This window comes from Micropterus dolomieu, linkage group LG11, assembly GCF_021292245.1.
Source record: "Micropterus dolomieu isolate WLL.071019.BEF.003 ecotype Adirondacks linkage group LG11, ASM2129224v1, whole genome shotgun sequence".
Lineage (NCBI taxonomy): Eukaryota > Metazoa > Chordata > Actinopteri > Centrarchiformes > Centrarchidae > Micropterus > Micropterus dolomieu.
The window spans coordinates 19,470,414-19,484,886 of record NC_060160.1 but is presented as its reverse complement, the minus strand read 5'-3'; the positions used below and the strand labels follow the sequence as shown (position 1 = coordinate 19,484,886).

General features: G+C 39.5%; 1 protein-coding gene and 1 long non-coding RNA gene across 2 annotated transcripts; both read right to left on the bottom strand.

Annotated features, from left to right (window-relative positions):
* Positions 1 to 4,574: 4,574 nt before the first annotated feature.
* Positions 4,575 to 5,390, bottom strand: LOC123979023. Its single transcript, XR_006827120.1, has 3 exons — positions 5,355 to 5,390; positions 5,201 to 5,224; positions 4,575 to 4,686 (listed from the first exon to the last, which is right to left on the bottom strand). It is a non-coding gene; the product is annotated as an uncharacterized LOC123979023 (long non-coding RNA).
* A 666-nt stretch (positions 5,391 to 6,056) lies between these two features.
* On the bottom strand, positions 6,057 to 13,171 carry LOC123979118 (cytosolic 5'-nucleotidase 1A-like). The gene is made up of 6 exons (XM_046062881.1): positions 13,037 to 13,171; positions 11,794 to 11,961; positions 11,434 to 11,563; positions 8,898 to 9,020; positions 8,577 to 8,761; positions 6,057 to 7,810 (listed from the first exon to the last, which is right to left on the bottom strand). Exons 1-6 carry the CDS (start codon positions 13,169 to 13,171, stop codon positions 7,439 to 7,441), a joined length of 1,113 nt encoding a protein of 370 aa, XP_045918837.1. The 3' UTR covers positions 6,057 to 7,438.
* Positions 13,172 to 14,473: the final 1,302 nt, after the last annotated feature.

Here is a 14,473-nt window from a genome sequence, read left to right as displayed (position 1 = left end):
TGAATAGTTAAGGGCTTGTGTCCACCAAAGCGTTTTTTACCAGCTGAAAACGCCAGCTGCTCTTCTGAAAACACCTAGCTTGGAGCGCTAGGGTGCGCTTTGGAGGCGCTGCGTATTTTTCGTCTGAGGCGCTTTGGTTGCTATGATACATACATTACCGTTCAAAAGTTTGGGGTCACCCAGACAATTTCTTGTTTTCCACGAAAACTAACACTTTTATTCATCAAATGAATTGCAAAATGAATTGAAAATATAGTCAAGACATTGACGAGGTTAGAAATACTCATTTTTATTTGAAATAATAATTTTGTCCTTCAAACTTTGCTTTCGTCAAAGAATCCTCCATTTACAGCAATTACAGCCTTGCAGACCTTTGGCATTCTAGCTGTCAATTTGTTGAGGTAATCTGAAGAAATTTCACCCCACGCTTCCTGAAGCACCTCCCGCAAGTTGGATTGACTTGATGGGCACTTCTTACATACCATACGGTCAAGCTGCTCCCACAACAGCTCAATAGGGTAGGAGATCTGGTGACTGCGCTGGCCACTCCATTACAGACGGAATACCAGCTGACTGCTTCTTCCCTAAATAGTTCTTGCATAGTTTGGAGGTGTGCTTTGGGTCATTGTCCTGTTGTAGAAGGAAATTGGCTCCAATCAAGCGCTGTCCACAGGGTATGGCATGGCGTTGCAATATGGAGTGATAGCCTTCCTTATTCAAAATCCCTTTTACCATGAACAAATATCCCTCTTTACCAGCACCAAAGCAGCCCCAGACCATCACATTACCTCCACCATGCTTGACAGATGGCGTCAGGCACTGCTCCAGCATCTGTTCACTTGTTCCGTGTCTGACAAATGTTCTTCTGTGTGATCCAAACACCTCAAACTTAGATTTGTCTGTCCATAACGCTTTTTTCCAATCTTCCTCTGTCTAATATCTGTGATATGGCTTTTTCTTTTCCAGCATCTCGGAGTCGCCTCTTCACTATGGTCGTTGAGACGGGCGTTTTGCGGGTACCATTTAATGAAGCTGCCAGTTGAGGACCTGTGAGGCGTCTATTTCTCAAACTAGAGACTCTAATGTACTTGTTCTCTTGCTTAGTTGTGCACTCGGGCCTCCCACTTCTCTTTCTATTCTGGTTAGATCCCGTTTGTGCTGTTCTCTGATGGGAGTAGTACACACCGTTGTAGGAAATCTTCAGTGTCTTGGCAATTTCTCACATGGATTAGCCTTAATTTCACAGAACAAGAATAGACTGTCGAGTTTCAGAAGAAAGTTCTCTTTTTCTGGCCATTTTGAGAGTATAATCGAACCCACAAATGCTGATACTCCGGATACTCAACTAGCTCAGAGGATGGACAGTTTTATAGCTTCTCTAATCAGTAGAACAGTTTTCAGCTGTGCTAACATAAGCACAAGGGTTTTGTAATCATCAATTAGCCTTTTAACACGATTAGCTAACACAATGTACCATTAGAACATAGGAGTGATGGTTGCTGGAAATGGGCCTCTGTACACCTATGTAAATATTCCATTAAAAATCAGCCGTTTCCAGCTAGAATAGTCATTTACCACATTAACAATGTCTAGACTGTATTTCTGATTAATTTAATGTTATCTAAATTGAAGAAAACAGTGCTTTTCTTTCAAAAAGGACATTTCTAAGTGACCCCAAACTTTTGAAGGGTAGTGTAATATCCGTGGAGCTGATGTGCTGCAAGTAGGCTACCTAATTCTACTGAATGTAAAAATGTCACAAAAAGTAGGGTAGGCCTACTTGCTCTGGCCCTTGCTCTGCATGAAGAGAAGAAAGTGGAAATGGAGAATTCTTTCTTGTTATACAAATCATTTCAGACAAAATCGCACTGTGGTGAAAGAATCAACAATCATTTTCAGCCCTTCTCTGATTGCACATTTCAGTTACGTAGAAATAACTTTAAATATGTGGTTTGTCCAGACTTTTGACTGGGTTGGGCCCGCGCACACACTTTGGAATAGCATTCATTTACCATTTCTGTTTCCGTAGCATTTTTGTTTAATATGAGTGGCGCCATACAAATGTAATACAAATCTTACATCTTTAACACCTCAAAAAGAAATTGAAAACCTATACACGTGCATTAATTTATGGCGAGATGTCAGAGCGAATGTGCTGCCACGGAGATGAATTGGCACCTCTCCAGCTACCAGTCGGACTGGTCTGTGCTGTAATCGCACTGGCCACCCTCCAGTTCCTAATCCCTCAACAGAGGAGGAAAGCTCTCCCATTATGGACAGACTTGCAATGCATGCTGTGTGAAAGAAAGACAACAGACTGCACAACTCACAAGAGCAAAGTTCAACAACACCATTTACACAGGGAGGAGAAAGCAAAGAGAACACTAACTCAGAGAAGCTGAATCTCCTGGAAGATAAAGATCCAGATCCAAACATACTGTTGTTCCAGCACAGGGGTGTGTTACGTGATGTGAAGTGATGCTTGTAAATTCTAGTAGAGGAGAACTTGCTGGTGGAAGTCTGATAGTTTCACAGGCAGTTGGTATAAATCACATCGGAATAAAATATCAATTCCTCCAAGTCAGTCAAACACTTCAGTCAGGCCATCTGCGCTCAGGCACAGTTACGCCTAGTATTGCCGGGGCCTAATCCAGCTCTGCTCTCTTTCTTGGAGAGCCGATTATTTTAAAAATGAATGGGACAAAATCAGTCATTTCAAAAGGTGGTGGTGACATGTCCCCAGCGTCACCAGTGTAAATAACACCTATATTTATGAGCACTGCAAATCCAGCTAATTAAATGCAGAATATCGATCTCAGCAGATACCATTATTAATGTGCATACTTTGTAGAAGTGAAAATAATATAACCCAGTTGAACAATCTGTACACGGCCAGAGCCGTCAGTCACTAGTAATGAAGTGCCCTTTATTTTTATATAAGGCTATTGTAGCAGGTTGATCTCGATAAGAGCCACCACAACCTACAGGGCCAAAACAGTATTTTCTTCAGTGAGTTAAAGATGAAGGTTTGTCTGAATGCAGGTTTGACGAAGCATGAACTAACTGTTTCAGCAAGTCTTTAGTTTTTCTGATTTTCAGCTGATGCTCCAGTTCATGACTTACCACCTTACAAATGGGTTTGTGCTCATGTAGGCCTATAGGTTAGCTATTGACTCCCCTTAAGTGAATAATTTAAAATAATTGTGTGTAACTGTTGGTAAAGGTGTTTTGATTTCTACGTTTTGAACCTCTGAAGTTTTGAAAATGTCATTCTATATTCAGAGGTTCATTTGGCATTTAAGATAAGGCACTTACCATTGAAGAGCTTTTTTCAGAACCTCTCCATCTACACTAAACTCAAACAAATAAACATCCCACTGTGGCAGACTGCTGTTGGCCTTTGCACAATTGGCTTTTTCATTTAAGGCCATCAAACACTGGAACATTCTTCCAGCTGAGCTGAAAACTTGCATGGGTAAAAGAATGAAAATCTTCATTCTTCTTCCCATGGTGCAAAGAAATGGATATTGAGCAACCAGTCATTTTGACTTTGTAATTTCATGGTTGCACTGGATGAATGTGCTGTTCTTTATATGTTGATGTGAGCTGGTAGATTTGTATGTATAATTATTGCTGTTATCGAGCCTATGTAATGGTGTTGCATGTAAATTAATGTTTTTAGTGTCTGGTGATTGTTCTGTGTGAATCTGCAGGACTGCAGCTGGAAATTAACTAGTAGCTAAATCTGGCAGAAAATCGTCTCCTCATTTTTGTGTTTTTGTGCATGGTCCTTGTTTAATAAAGACTAATATAAGTAATAAATAGCTGAAAGATGTGAGGCAGACTGGCATATTTTAGTAATCACTGCACTGATTTAATTTGTAATTTCAGTATTTCTCTTATATACAGTTTAATATGATCTAATTCGTGTCATACTTGCTGTGAGATGGACCGAATGATTCCACAACAGAGCAGTTATGAGAAGACGTTTCCACAGGATGAAGTGTAACTTGGTGATCCTTTAGCTTAGTTTCTAGCAAATAAATGCTATTCCCACCAGCCACAGGCTATATATACAGTCTTTAGTGCTAATTAGAAATTTCATTAGCTCACAGCTCCAATGTTTCTAAGTAAAGTACAGCAGATGTTTGAAATTGCTACAGTAACAACAACAGAATAATTATTTGCATGCATTTTATTTTGGTTTACAACTGGACAGTATAATAACATAAAAGTATTTCAAGAGCACAGAAGCATCATCTTCATAGTTTTTAGATTCATTTAAATGGTCATCAGAGCTAAGGAACATCCTGAAAACAACCCAGCCTCAATCTTCCACATTTATAAAACAACCTCTTGGCTTATTGAAATACTTAATGACAAGATTGAAACGGGTCCTGTGTAAACCATTAGTAAACTATTCATGTCCTTATAACAATATTATTCTCGCTTCTTGACTGATGGTTTAAATTGAGGATGTGGCATACACATGAAAACAAAATTTTATTAAGGTTATCAGATTTATCACAGTGCAGTGATAAAGTAAATCTTATCATATCTGTAGTTACAGTTCTGTAAATCTTTAGTGGGTTTCATTTTGGTCACAAATGGATGACAGCAGCCATCCCATTGTTCCTCCAACAGTGGCCACAGCTCCAGTGACCCCCGCAGACATACCAGCTGCAGCTGCAGTGAGATTATATTACATTTGATTACATTACATTTAAAACACGTATGTCCAATTAAAGTATTAACACTCTGCCATTTAGACAAAAAACAAACCTAATGGATGGATAAATAACACAAGCAACACACAACACAGAGACAGGAAGTGAAATACACCAAGACACAAGAAGAAGGGGTTGCCCAAAATATCAAAAGGAAATCCAAACATGAAAAACCCCAAACCATGACAAACTGGATGCAAATAAATAAAATATCCATTTTACCAATTGACTGCAAGAATGCAAACAGACTTCCTGCTGCAATTCCTCCTCCATTAGCAATTGCAAGAAATGACAATGGAGCCTGCTAGTATTCCACCTGAGGTGAAACCTATGGAGGCTAGAAGAGCAGGAGTCAAGGCCACAGTCACAACACCTCCTAGGCAAGAACATAGCAGAAGAAGCTTTGTCTCTGATGAGAATACAGCTTAGAGATTTTGATATTTAAAACTACATGTTTAAAACATACTATTTACCTGAGCCTACAACGACAGCCTTACCTGTTAATGAAAGACACCAAAAACAACTTATTATTCATGCTGAGCTTCCTTGAGCAGATATATTAGATAATTTATATATTTGATGATTAACATGAAGGAACATTATTGTCAGTGAAAATTGTCCTCTCACAAAGTATTTCTAATAAGTCTCCAAAGTAGGCCTTAACTGTTTAAAATACAAAAAGAAAACAAAAACATGTTATTTACGCAGCGATGTCCAGATATATTTGATAAATAATACATGTGTTGATTAATACAAAGGAAAAATTTAGAAAAAATTTACACTTACAAATTATTTCACTTAAATCTGGAAGTAATCCCGGAACTGTAAATGAAATACAAAAAGAAAACAAAAACTTGTTGTTTACGCTGAGTTGTCCTGTCCTGAGCAGATATGTTTGATAATTAATATATTTGTTGATTAATATGAAGGAACAGTATTACAAAGAAAAATGTATACTCACAAAACATTTCCACGTCAGCTTTAGGAATGTCAGCCTTCTGTGTCTGAGATGGGACTTGACTGAACTCAAAGGAAAGTGTTTGCATGTCCTGTTTGCCTTCATGGGCAAGGCTCCTCTACATCCTTACAAAATCATTCCTGAGAAACTGAAACTTATGAACAGCATTAATGTAAAACAGCAGCAGCAATATTAAAAGCATTCCTTCAAGTCAACATGATTTATCATTATTTAACTTTTGGATAACTGTTGAAGGAAATAGGGACAGAAAAGAGAACACGTGTGTAAGGAGTGATGAAAGTATGAAGTAAGGACTGTAAGGAATGTGAGGAATACTGAATTTTTTAAGTGTTTTTGTTAATACACTCATCTTTACTTCAACCTTGAAACAGAAACATTTGATTGCATCACAGTTCACAGTGCTCATTTGGCCCAGATTTACATTTACATCCACATCTGAGCATGCTTGTTATTCAATACCAACTTCACACTCATACACAGAACAGTAAATGGATGCCAATAAATGCTAAACATGTTAAATCTCATCTTTAACTTCTTGAAAAAGAAGAAACATTAAATCAACAAATTAATTGTTTCCATTTTACTTATACTTCATTGCAATTTTAAAATACATTCATGTACATTGATCAAACAACCACACGTACATCATACATATACCAACAACATGCATGATTAATAGTGAGAAAAAGGCACCGCTTTAAAAACACACAGACAAGCAGTGAAGTGATTAAATTGTATAAATCAAAATGGAGATTCTGCAGACTGATGGCATGTCTTCAGTTCAGCTGTGTAGCAGGAAGTTAGCACAACCAGGCTGCACTCAGAATCCCTCTTTATCAAAAACAGCCTTAAGTCACTTCATGTTTCCTCAGTAACCTGCCGTCTAAATAAAGATTTTTATAAATCTAATATTTGGTTCTGTTTCAGATATTTAAATAGACATCATTTTGAATGGCTTTTTGTCTTTCTAAAGTGTTATACAATGTTGTGGGTAAAAAATGTAAATACCAAAAATAATACAGGAGAGTAACTCTTTATTCCAACTGAAAATAATAATGATAATAGTAATAATAAGGCAATCTTTATAAAGGGTTTATAAGTTGTAACTAATGGCTTTAATAATGGTTAAATAATTTTTAAGAATAACAAATTTAGGGTTACCATGTTGTGAAAAATCCCTTTGACCCTATCTGACTGCAGTTGGTAAACATTAGTTGGTTAATAAGTGCCTAATAAGTGGATTTTGTTCTATATCTTCTGTAGCTCCTTTACACAAGATAGCCATGTGGTCCATCAGTGAAAATTGTTTTTCACATCTAGCAACACAAACATTGTTCTTATGAATGGCTTATAACTAATCTATAAAGCTTTAGTACATGATTATTATTAACGGTTAGTAAAGCCATTAGTTACAACGTATTAGCTGTTTATAAGGGGTTCCATATTAGAAAGCTGAACCTCTTTGTGAACTGATAATATAACAACCACTGGATAAAATAAGCCTCTGACTTGAAATGTCACTGAATGTTAATTAAAACAATTATTTGATAATGTTAGTGTGACATCACATTGCTGTATATTACAATATTAGTCATATTGCATCAAATAGGGTTTGTTACATTTTCAAGAAATGTTTTCAAAGCTTTAAATACAATTATAACGTCTCCAGGTGCTGAAATCCAAAATGAAATGTCCCTTTCATCGCTTGTGCCTTTGAACATTGATGTCCAGGCTACTTGGGTGCTGAAGAAATCTCTTTGTCCTTAATTTCTCTCTTAATAACTCTCTGAGCTATCCCATAGGGCACGTGGCACGCCACTGTCCCCATCTCCGCTGCCCCCTCCACATGAAACATCTGGTCGTCAAAGAAAATGTGCGGCCTGATCTTCTCCAGCATGGGACCTTTGGGTGCCCCTGCCAGAAAGAGAGCCTCATCGATCTCCAGACCCCATGAGCGCAGAGTTTTTAGGGCTCTGGTACCAGAACTGGCTGCGCTGCGAGCTGTCACCAAGTAAGTCCGGATGGGGCAGTCCATGCGCTGGCCTTTGCCATAAAACTTCTTCTGCAGCTTTCCTAAAGCCTCCAGGAAACCTTTCAGTGGTCCCTGCAGAAAGATTTCACAGAGTAAGCCCACAGTCTCCATATGGTATTTTCTACATTTACATGTGGCTCATTACACATTAAAATTCAAGTATAATTGTTGGAATCTGGGCCAAAGGCCAAGGTTCATAACAAACTGAGCTCTATATGCGAAGTTTACCAACTTCTTTATTATAACTATGGTCTTACATTCATAGTATTGTCCATCATTCCTATTGTTAAATATATTTTTATTGGTACATTACCATTTTAATTACCAAGATAGTTCCTAAAATCTGGATTTATATCTGGTTCAAAACTAATTTATTTGGAAGAGAAAGGGTAAATGGTAATTATGAATCACGTTTACAGACCAAATCCCTTGTTCATCTTTGACCTCCTATAATTAATTTAATGTAGCTACACACATGCACTCTGTTTTCCTGCTCAGTTAGGGATTGCTGCCGACATTTAAGGTGTGTTCGCTTTCAGTTTTACCTCCAACTGAAGTTCTTTTGATAATCTGACATGTTACCAGTCAGTCTGGTCTTTTGGCCGCTTCTTTCTTGCTCTGTAACATTTTTTTTGTAGAGATGTCACCATGTTTCCTAATCTCACAAATTACTTTAGTCAATATAATGTTATTTAAGTGATTGGAATGATGGTCAAAAGTACAAACATAAGACCCAAGTTGTCGTAAACCAGAACTCTCCGTTCACTGAATGTACCAAACGCTCTACATTTCCAATATCAGTGTGATGCTGATAGTTATCACTATGTGTATACTGTACATGGTCCAGAGGCTTGTTCTCGTGTGCCTTCTCGTGCTCAAAGAACTTGTCCAGTCCATGTGCCTTGTAAATGCGCTCAGACTCATCTGAGAAAAGGACCGCGTCACCATCAAAGGCAACACGCAGCTGAGTCTGCGACACCTCCATGATCTTCTCCTGGGTGAACATAGTGGCTGCTGCTATACCTGAAATACCATTGTTGAAAATCAGGTATGAATCATTACATCTCCCGTAACATGTGGCAGAAACACTAATGTTTTCCTCCTTAGTCTAGTGTTACAGCTTCTCAGTAATATGTTGCTTCTCTCCTTTTGTACTGACCTTCCTCCAGAGCTTCTCGAACCTTGACTGGATCAGCAGACAGGTAAAGGTTAGTGTGGTAGGCCTTCAAGTAGCCTATGGGACTATTTCCTCCTGTCATACAGAAGCGCTCGATGAACAACTCTGCAGAGGAGAAATCAAAAGTACAGTGAACAGCTGATGTGCATAAAACTGAAGATGTGCAAGAGTCAATGTTGCGAATGAGTCTCACAAAAAGTTAATCATAAGGATTGATATTTTGGGGAAGATGTTTTTATAAGTCACTTATGGTTTCATTTACAATTATTACATTCATGGCACTGTAACATCAAATAATGATTTAGAGGCAGAGCATGGAAAAAGAAGAGAAACCCAGAGTGACATGTAAGGAAAAGCCTGAGATCTTGTGTCAGTGTGTGTCTGTACATGGACCTACACATGCACCAGACATGACAGATAATAGTGAAGTGAGAAACCCCTTACTCTTTATTCTTTCTCACTAACATTTAATAAACTGCAGATAGCATGCCATATTGAAAAGAGAGACATAATTAATAAATATATATGTTATTAAGTCACTGAGGAAGGGTTCTTTCGCTACATCAGTCCATTTAAATGATAGTCGGTGTGTAGGCTACTTGTTACCTTTCTACTTTTTACAACTACTCAAAGTGTTTTACACTACAACACATTCACATCTCTCACATGCATTCATACACTGCTGGAGACAGGCTAAGGTGCCTCTGCCATCAGAAATAGAACTACACATTCATACACCGCCTAATAATACTTTTGACATGCAGACTGGGGGTACCGGAATTGTTACAACTTACCCCAGCATGTGTTACAACGTACCCTGGAAGTGGGTAAGGTTGTAACAAAAAAACAACAGGTATGTGACATCAACTCACGAGGTCTGTGATATTCTTGTAGGGGACTGAATTGGTGCCATTTGTAATAAACAAATGTGGGTACTTTGTATAAAAGTTTGAGCACTCTAGCTAAAATATTCAACTAGTTATAGTTAGTAAAGCAAAAAGTGGGAGAAAAGCAACACTGGACCTTTTGCAGCCTGTCCTCACCAGCAGTATGAAGCTGCAGTACCAGAGGCTGCAATTTCAGGACCCCTGCAACCCTGGGACCGCAGTTCTAGGACCCTAGTTCTTTTGCGACAGTGCCATCTAGTGGAGTGGTGGTGGTAATACACAGCAACATGAAGGAGGTTAACCCTGTTGGCCCTCTGGCCAATGTGCGCAGCTGTAGGATTAACCGGTTGACATGCATATAATCAATAACTTAGGTTTAGGCACACACTTGGTGGTGGTTGTGGTAAGGGTAATTGGCTTGCAGGACAGCAGCGCAGTCAATAGCTGACAAGATACCCATAGCAACATAAATTAAGCCACTCAGCGTCCTTAAATCTGATGCCTGAAGGGCAATAAATGTTTCGCCCTAAGCAGTAAGTCAACAGTTGAGTAGGGACACCTGACGTTGTAGACGATGATGAATGCAGAACTCAAGACACAGGCTTTAAGCCGCCCACAATAAGATCTCTTCTTCAAAATCCATTTGAGAGGAGAACTTTAATGGAGAAACTACATGTCAAAGAGTTTGGCCCAGATCAACCTGACATCAAAAACAGGCTAGCGAGAAAAGTAAAATGTACGGGCTTCTTCCACAATTGGTGCAATAGAAAAGCTTGGCTAGCTGGATGCAGTCATGTAAATGCCATATTTTGCTTCCCATGCTTGCTTTTTAGAAAGAAACGAAGAGGTGGACAAGAACAGGCAGGTTTTATCAAAGATAAAGTGTTAAAATTAAATTAATAAAATTCTGTGGGGCCTTTGAGCTGGCCTTTGAGCTGGCCTTGCGCGGCCACAATGAGACTGAATCCTTTGACAACCCTGTTGTTTTCAGTAGATCTTGTTGCCTTGCTGGACAGTGTGTTGGAGGAGCACCCAAGACAGCTGCCATTTTTAAAGGCACCTCAAAGACTGTGCAAAACAAACTTTTGGACAGCATTCTGTCAGTTCTTAAAGATTACATTCTGGAGGAAGTAAAAAATGCAGATTATCTTTATCTCTATTCAGGCAGATGAGACAACTGACATTTCCACCCACTGCCAGTTGGTGCTTGTGCTACGGTACATCAACAAGGAGGTCATGGGTTTGATTCTTGGTCATCCCAGGCTTTTCTGTGTGTAGTTAGCAGGTTATCCCCGTGTCTGCGTGGGTTCTCTCCGTGTGCTCCAGCTTCCTCCCACAGTCCACAGACATGTGTAGGTTAATTGGTGACTCTAAATTGCCCTGCGATAGACTGGCAACCTGTCCAGAGTGTACCCCAGTTTCACCAGGAACTTTTTTATAAAAAAAACATTATTCCACCAACTAATTTGAAACATGTGTAACTGCATATAAATTCAACACATTGTAACTTTGAAGAGCAAGTTTAAGAAGGTAAAGGCAGTCAATGCTGGAAGAGAATCTACACCAGACATAAGGACATTTTACAAGTATGCCTTGTAAGATTTCATCATTCATGTGTCTTAGTTACTCACGGTGATGATTGATGGTATTGATAAGTCGTAGGCCAACGTGTGCGTGGTTGTTGGTCATGAGCACAACATCAAATAGCTCCTCGCTCTCAGGATAAAGCTCCCTCAGTTGAGTGTTCACAGCCTCCAGAGCCTGGCAACACGACCAAACACAGATTTGAGACAATATAATATTTCACTGCAGCAGAGATGGAAGCATGTGTGAGTGTTTGAGTAGGTTTATGTTTTATGCTTATTACTCATTCACGCCTCCAGAGACACGACCTGACACATAACACTGATGTCAAGGAATCACTGTGCAGCAGGGTTTCTATAGTGTGTATGTGTTTGCTTCTCCACATCTCTCTCTTCATCCTCTCTGACCTTGACAAAGGAGAAGGCAGGTCCGGGGCTGAAAGGCTGCGTTTCATGCTCCACCTGATACTTGATGTACTCCTCCATGCCTTGCTGCTCGTAGATCTGCTGCTCCTTCTCCATGTTGAAGAGGACTCGTGATGACACAGCGATGGTGATGGCATTCTCCGGCTTGGGCTGGAGGGTAAGAGTTTAAAAACGTTTCGTTTGCATTCAGCATGGGCTTTTTCTTTACAAGCACAGTTTCCTCGTTGGAATGCGAGGAACTGATGTTTTTTTTCAATTGGAGCTGTAACTTTTCTGTACATTAGTCATATTCTGAACAGTATGGTTGCTGACTCTGACAGCTGTAGATAGGAACAATTTAATAAAGGCTTCACTGACATATAACAGTGGGTAAGTAAGGACAAGTGAGCAGATGTGACAGAATAGAAGTGACAGTGTGATATGAAGTACTTTCCCCTGCAAGACTGTGATAGTGCAGGCACATACCATACTGGCTGGCACCTGATAACTCTTTGAAGGCAGGGAAAGCAACACAAAATACAACACAGTGTGTATATACATGTTCTTAAACTTTTTAATCACATTTTGCCTTTACAGGATGAAAAATGAGCTCCTCTGCTTAAAAGAGAGTTTAATAAAGTTTAATAAAGAGTTCATGTCATATTTTCCCCAAAATACTGTAGGTTACAACCAGGACAACTCCCTGCATCCTACAAGTGCAGATAGCCTTTACTGAGAACCGTGCACCTGATCTGAAACAGGAGCCGTCTATGCTTTGCTTCAGTTTCCAGCTGACACAATGAAGCCTCACTGAGCTTCTGTATCCTGTTTCACCCAGCTACATCTCCACAAAACTGTCTTTTCAATGAGGCTTCGAATGCAGCGCTTGCTAGAAAACCTGGTATTAACTCTCCTGCTGTTTTCACCAGGGCTATACTTGGATAAAGGTGAGAGGTCAGAGTGTCTGTCTTCTCTCATCTGTCATCCATCTTATGACATCACTCTGTGAAATAAGCAGCCTCGAGTAGTGAACACATGTGTGTCTTAGCAGGCTGTAAAGGCAACAAAAATCATCTCTTAAGTGATGACAACAAGATTAAATTTGACTTCATTATTCACTTGTAATGTGTGCAATGAGCGTCCACTTTGCTGTCAACAACTCTGACACTTTTCCGAAGGCATGAAAACTCGTAGGAACTGTAGCTGTAAATGGATGCTGCATAAGGACGGCTATAGGGATACTTACTGGTTTAGGTTTCCTGGTGGGGGTGGAGGGCTTTAAAACCATCTTAGCATCTTCCCAGGGGGCTCGGTTGCTGCTGTCATTCTTGGTCAAGTCCTGTTTACTGGCGGTCAGAGTTTGACCATTGTTTAGACTCATCTTACCTCTAGCTCTCTCAGGTCCACACTGTGTCCCAATGTGTGTGTCCTGATAGCTCTCCTTACCTCTCTCTCTCTCTTTGGCAGGAGTTCCCAAAATATAGTCCTTAGTCACTCTTGCACATTCACTATTTGAATTCCGTCCCGGTGCACTCAGGAGATGAGATCAATCTGACCGCAGCTGCAGAGGCACTTAGCTAAATGCTCTTAAAAGGGCAGAGGAGTGAGATGTTGCAGAATAAAGGAGACATGGAGAGAGATTCAGAAAAAAACAGATTTCAAGCTGTTAATATTTCCTCTTTTCTCTAGCATCATGCAGATTATATTCCTCTTCAGCTCTTCTGTTCTGTGTCTTTTTCTGTGTGTTCCTCTATCACACGCACACTATTGACTCCCAGCCATTTTGCATCCTCCCCCTTTTTAACCCTTTCGGTGTCTAATTCCCCAGGAGCAGCAGCAGAGCGAGATTTACTGTACGTGACTGGTAGATGCACCCTATTGGACAAAACAGACCAGTGTGTCAAAACATAGCTGTGTTATGATGCTTGTAATGCATTCATGCTTCATTTCTCCTAATAGAAAGGGGGACTTTAATATCTTTGAACACGGAAGCAATTTTATTTTCTGTGAAGAGGGTTATTATCATTATTTTTGTTTGAAATGTTATAACTGCAAACGCAGTTTAAGGCCACTGTATCCCATTTGCTCAAAACTCCCAATCGTGCACTATCATTTCATATTCTTGCTCAGCAGTGTGGGAGTCCATCCTGAGTCATTTGCTTCTAGGCTTGCCACCTTCAATAAAGAAAAATAAGAGACACCTGCCGCAGCAGGGGTCACACCCGTCTGGGGCCAAGCAACCACAGGCTCGATGGTGTGCCAGTGGTGGTAATGTAAGTATTAAGTTTGACACCAATGGACATCATAATAAGCTATCTGCTATTGAAATCAGTGTGAACAGATGCACTCAGTCTCTCTCTATCACTACTCAAGAGACTAGTTGTCATAATAAACATTGGCCAACAATGTGTGACAGTGAGACCACAAAAAAATAGGATGTGAACTGTATTTCATTAACTTATTAAATCAACATGTCCATAACTTATTAACTAAATAGGTTTAAACAAATGCTTTGATACAATTTTATTGGAATGAATTTTGCAAAGCTGTCACTTTGTTGGTCATTCTGAAAAATATCCTTTCCACATAACCAGTGGATGATGTTTCTGTTGATGGACAGTTTGAAAAATTGCTAATGAACTGTTGTGGACGCAGATTTTGGCTAAAATATTTGTCATTGTTT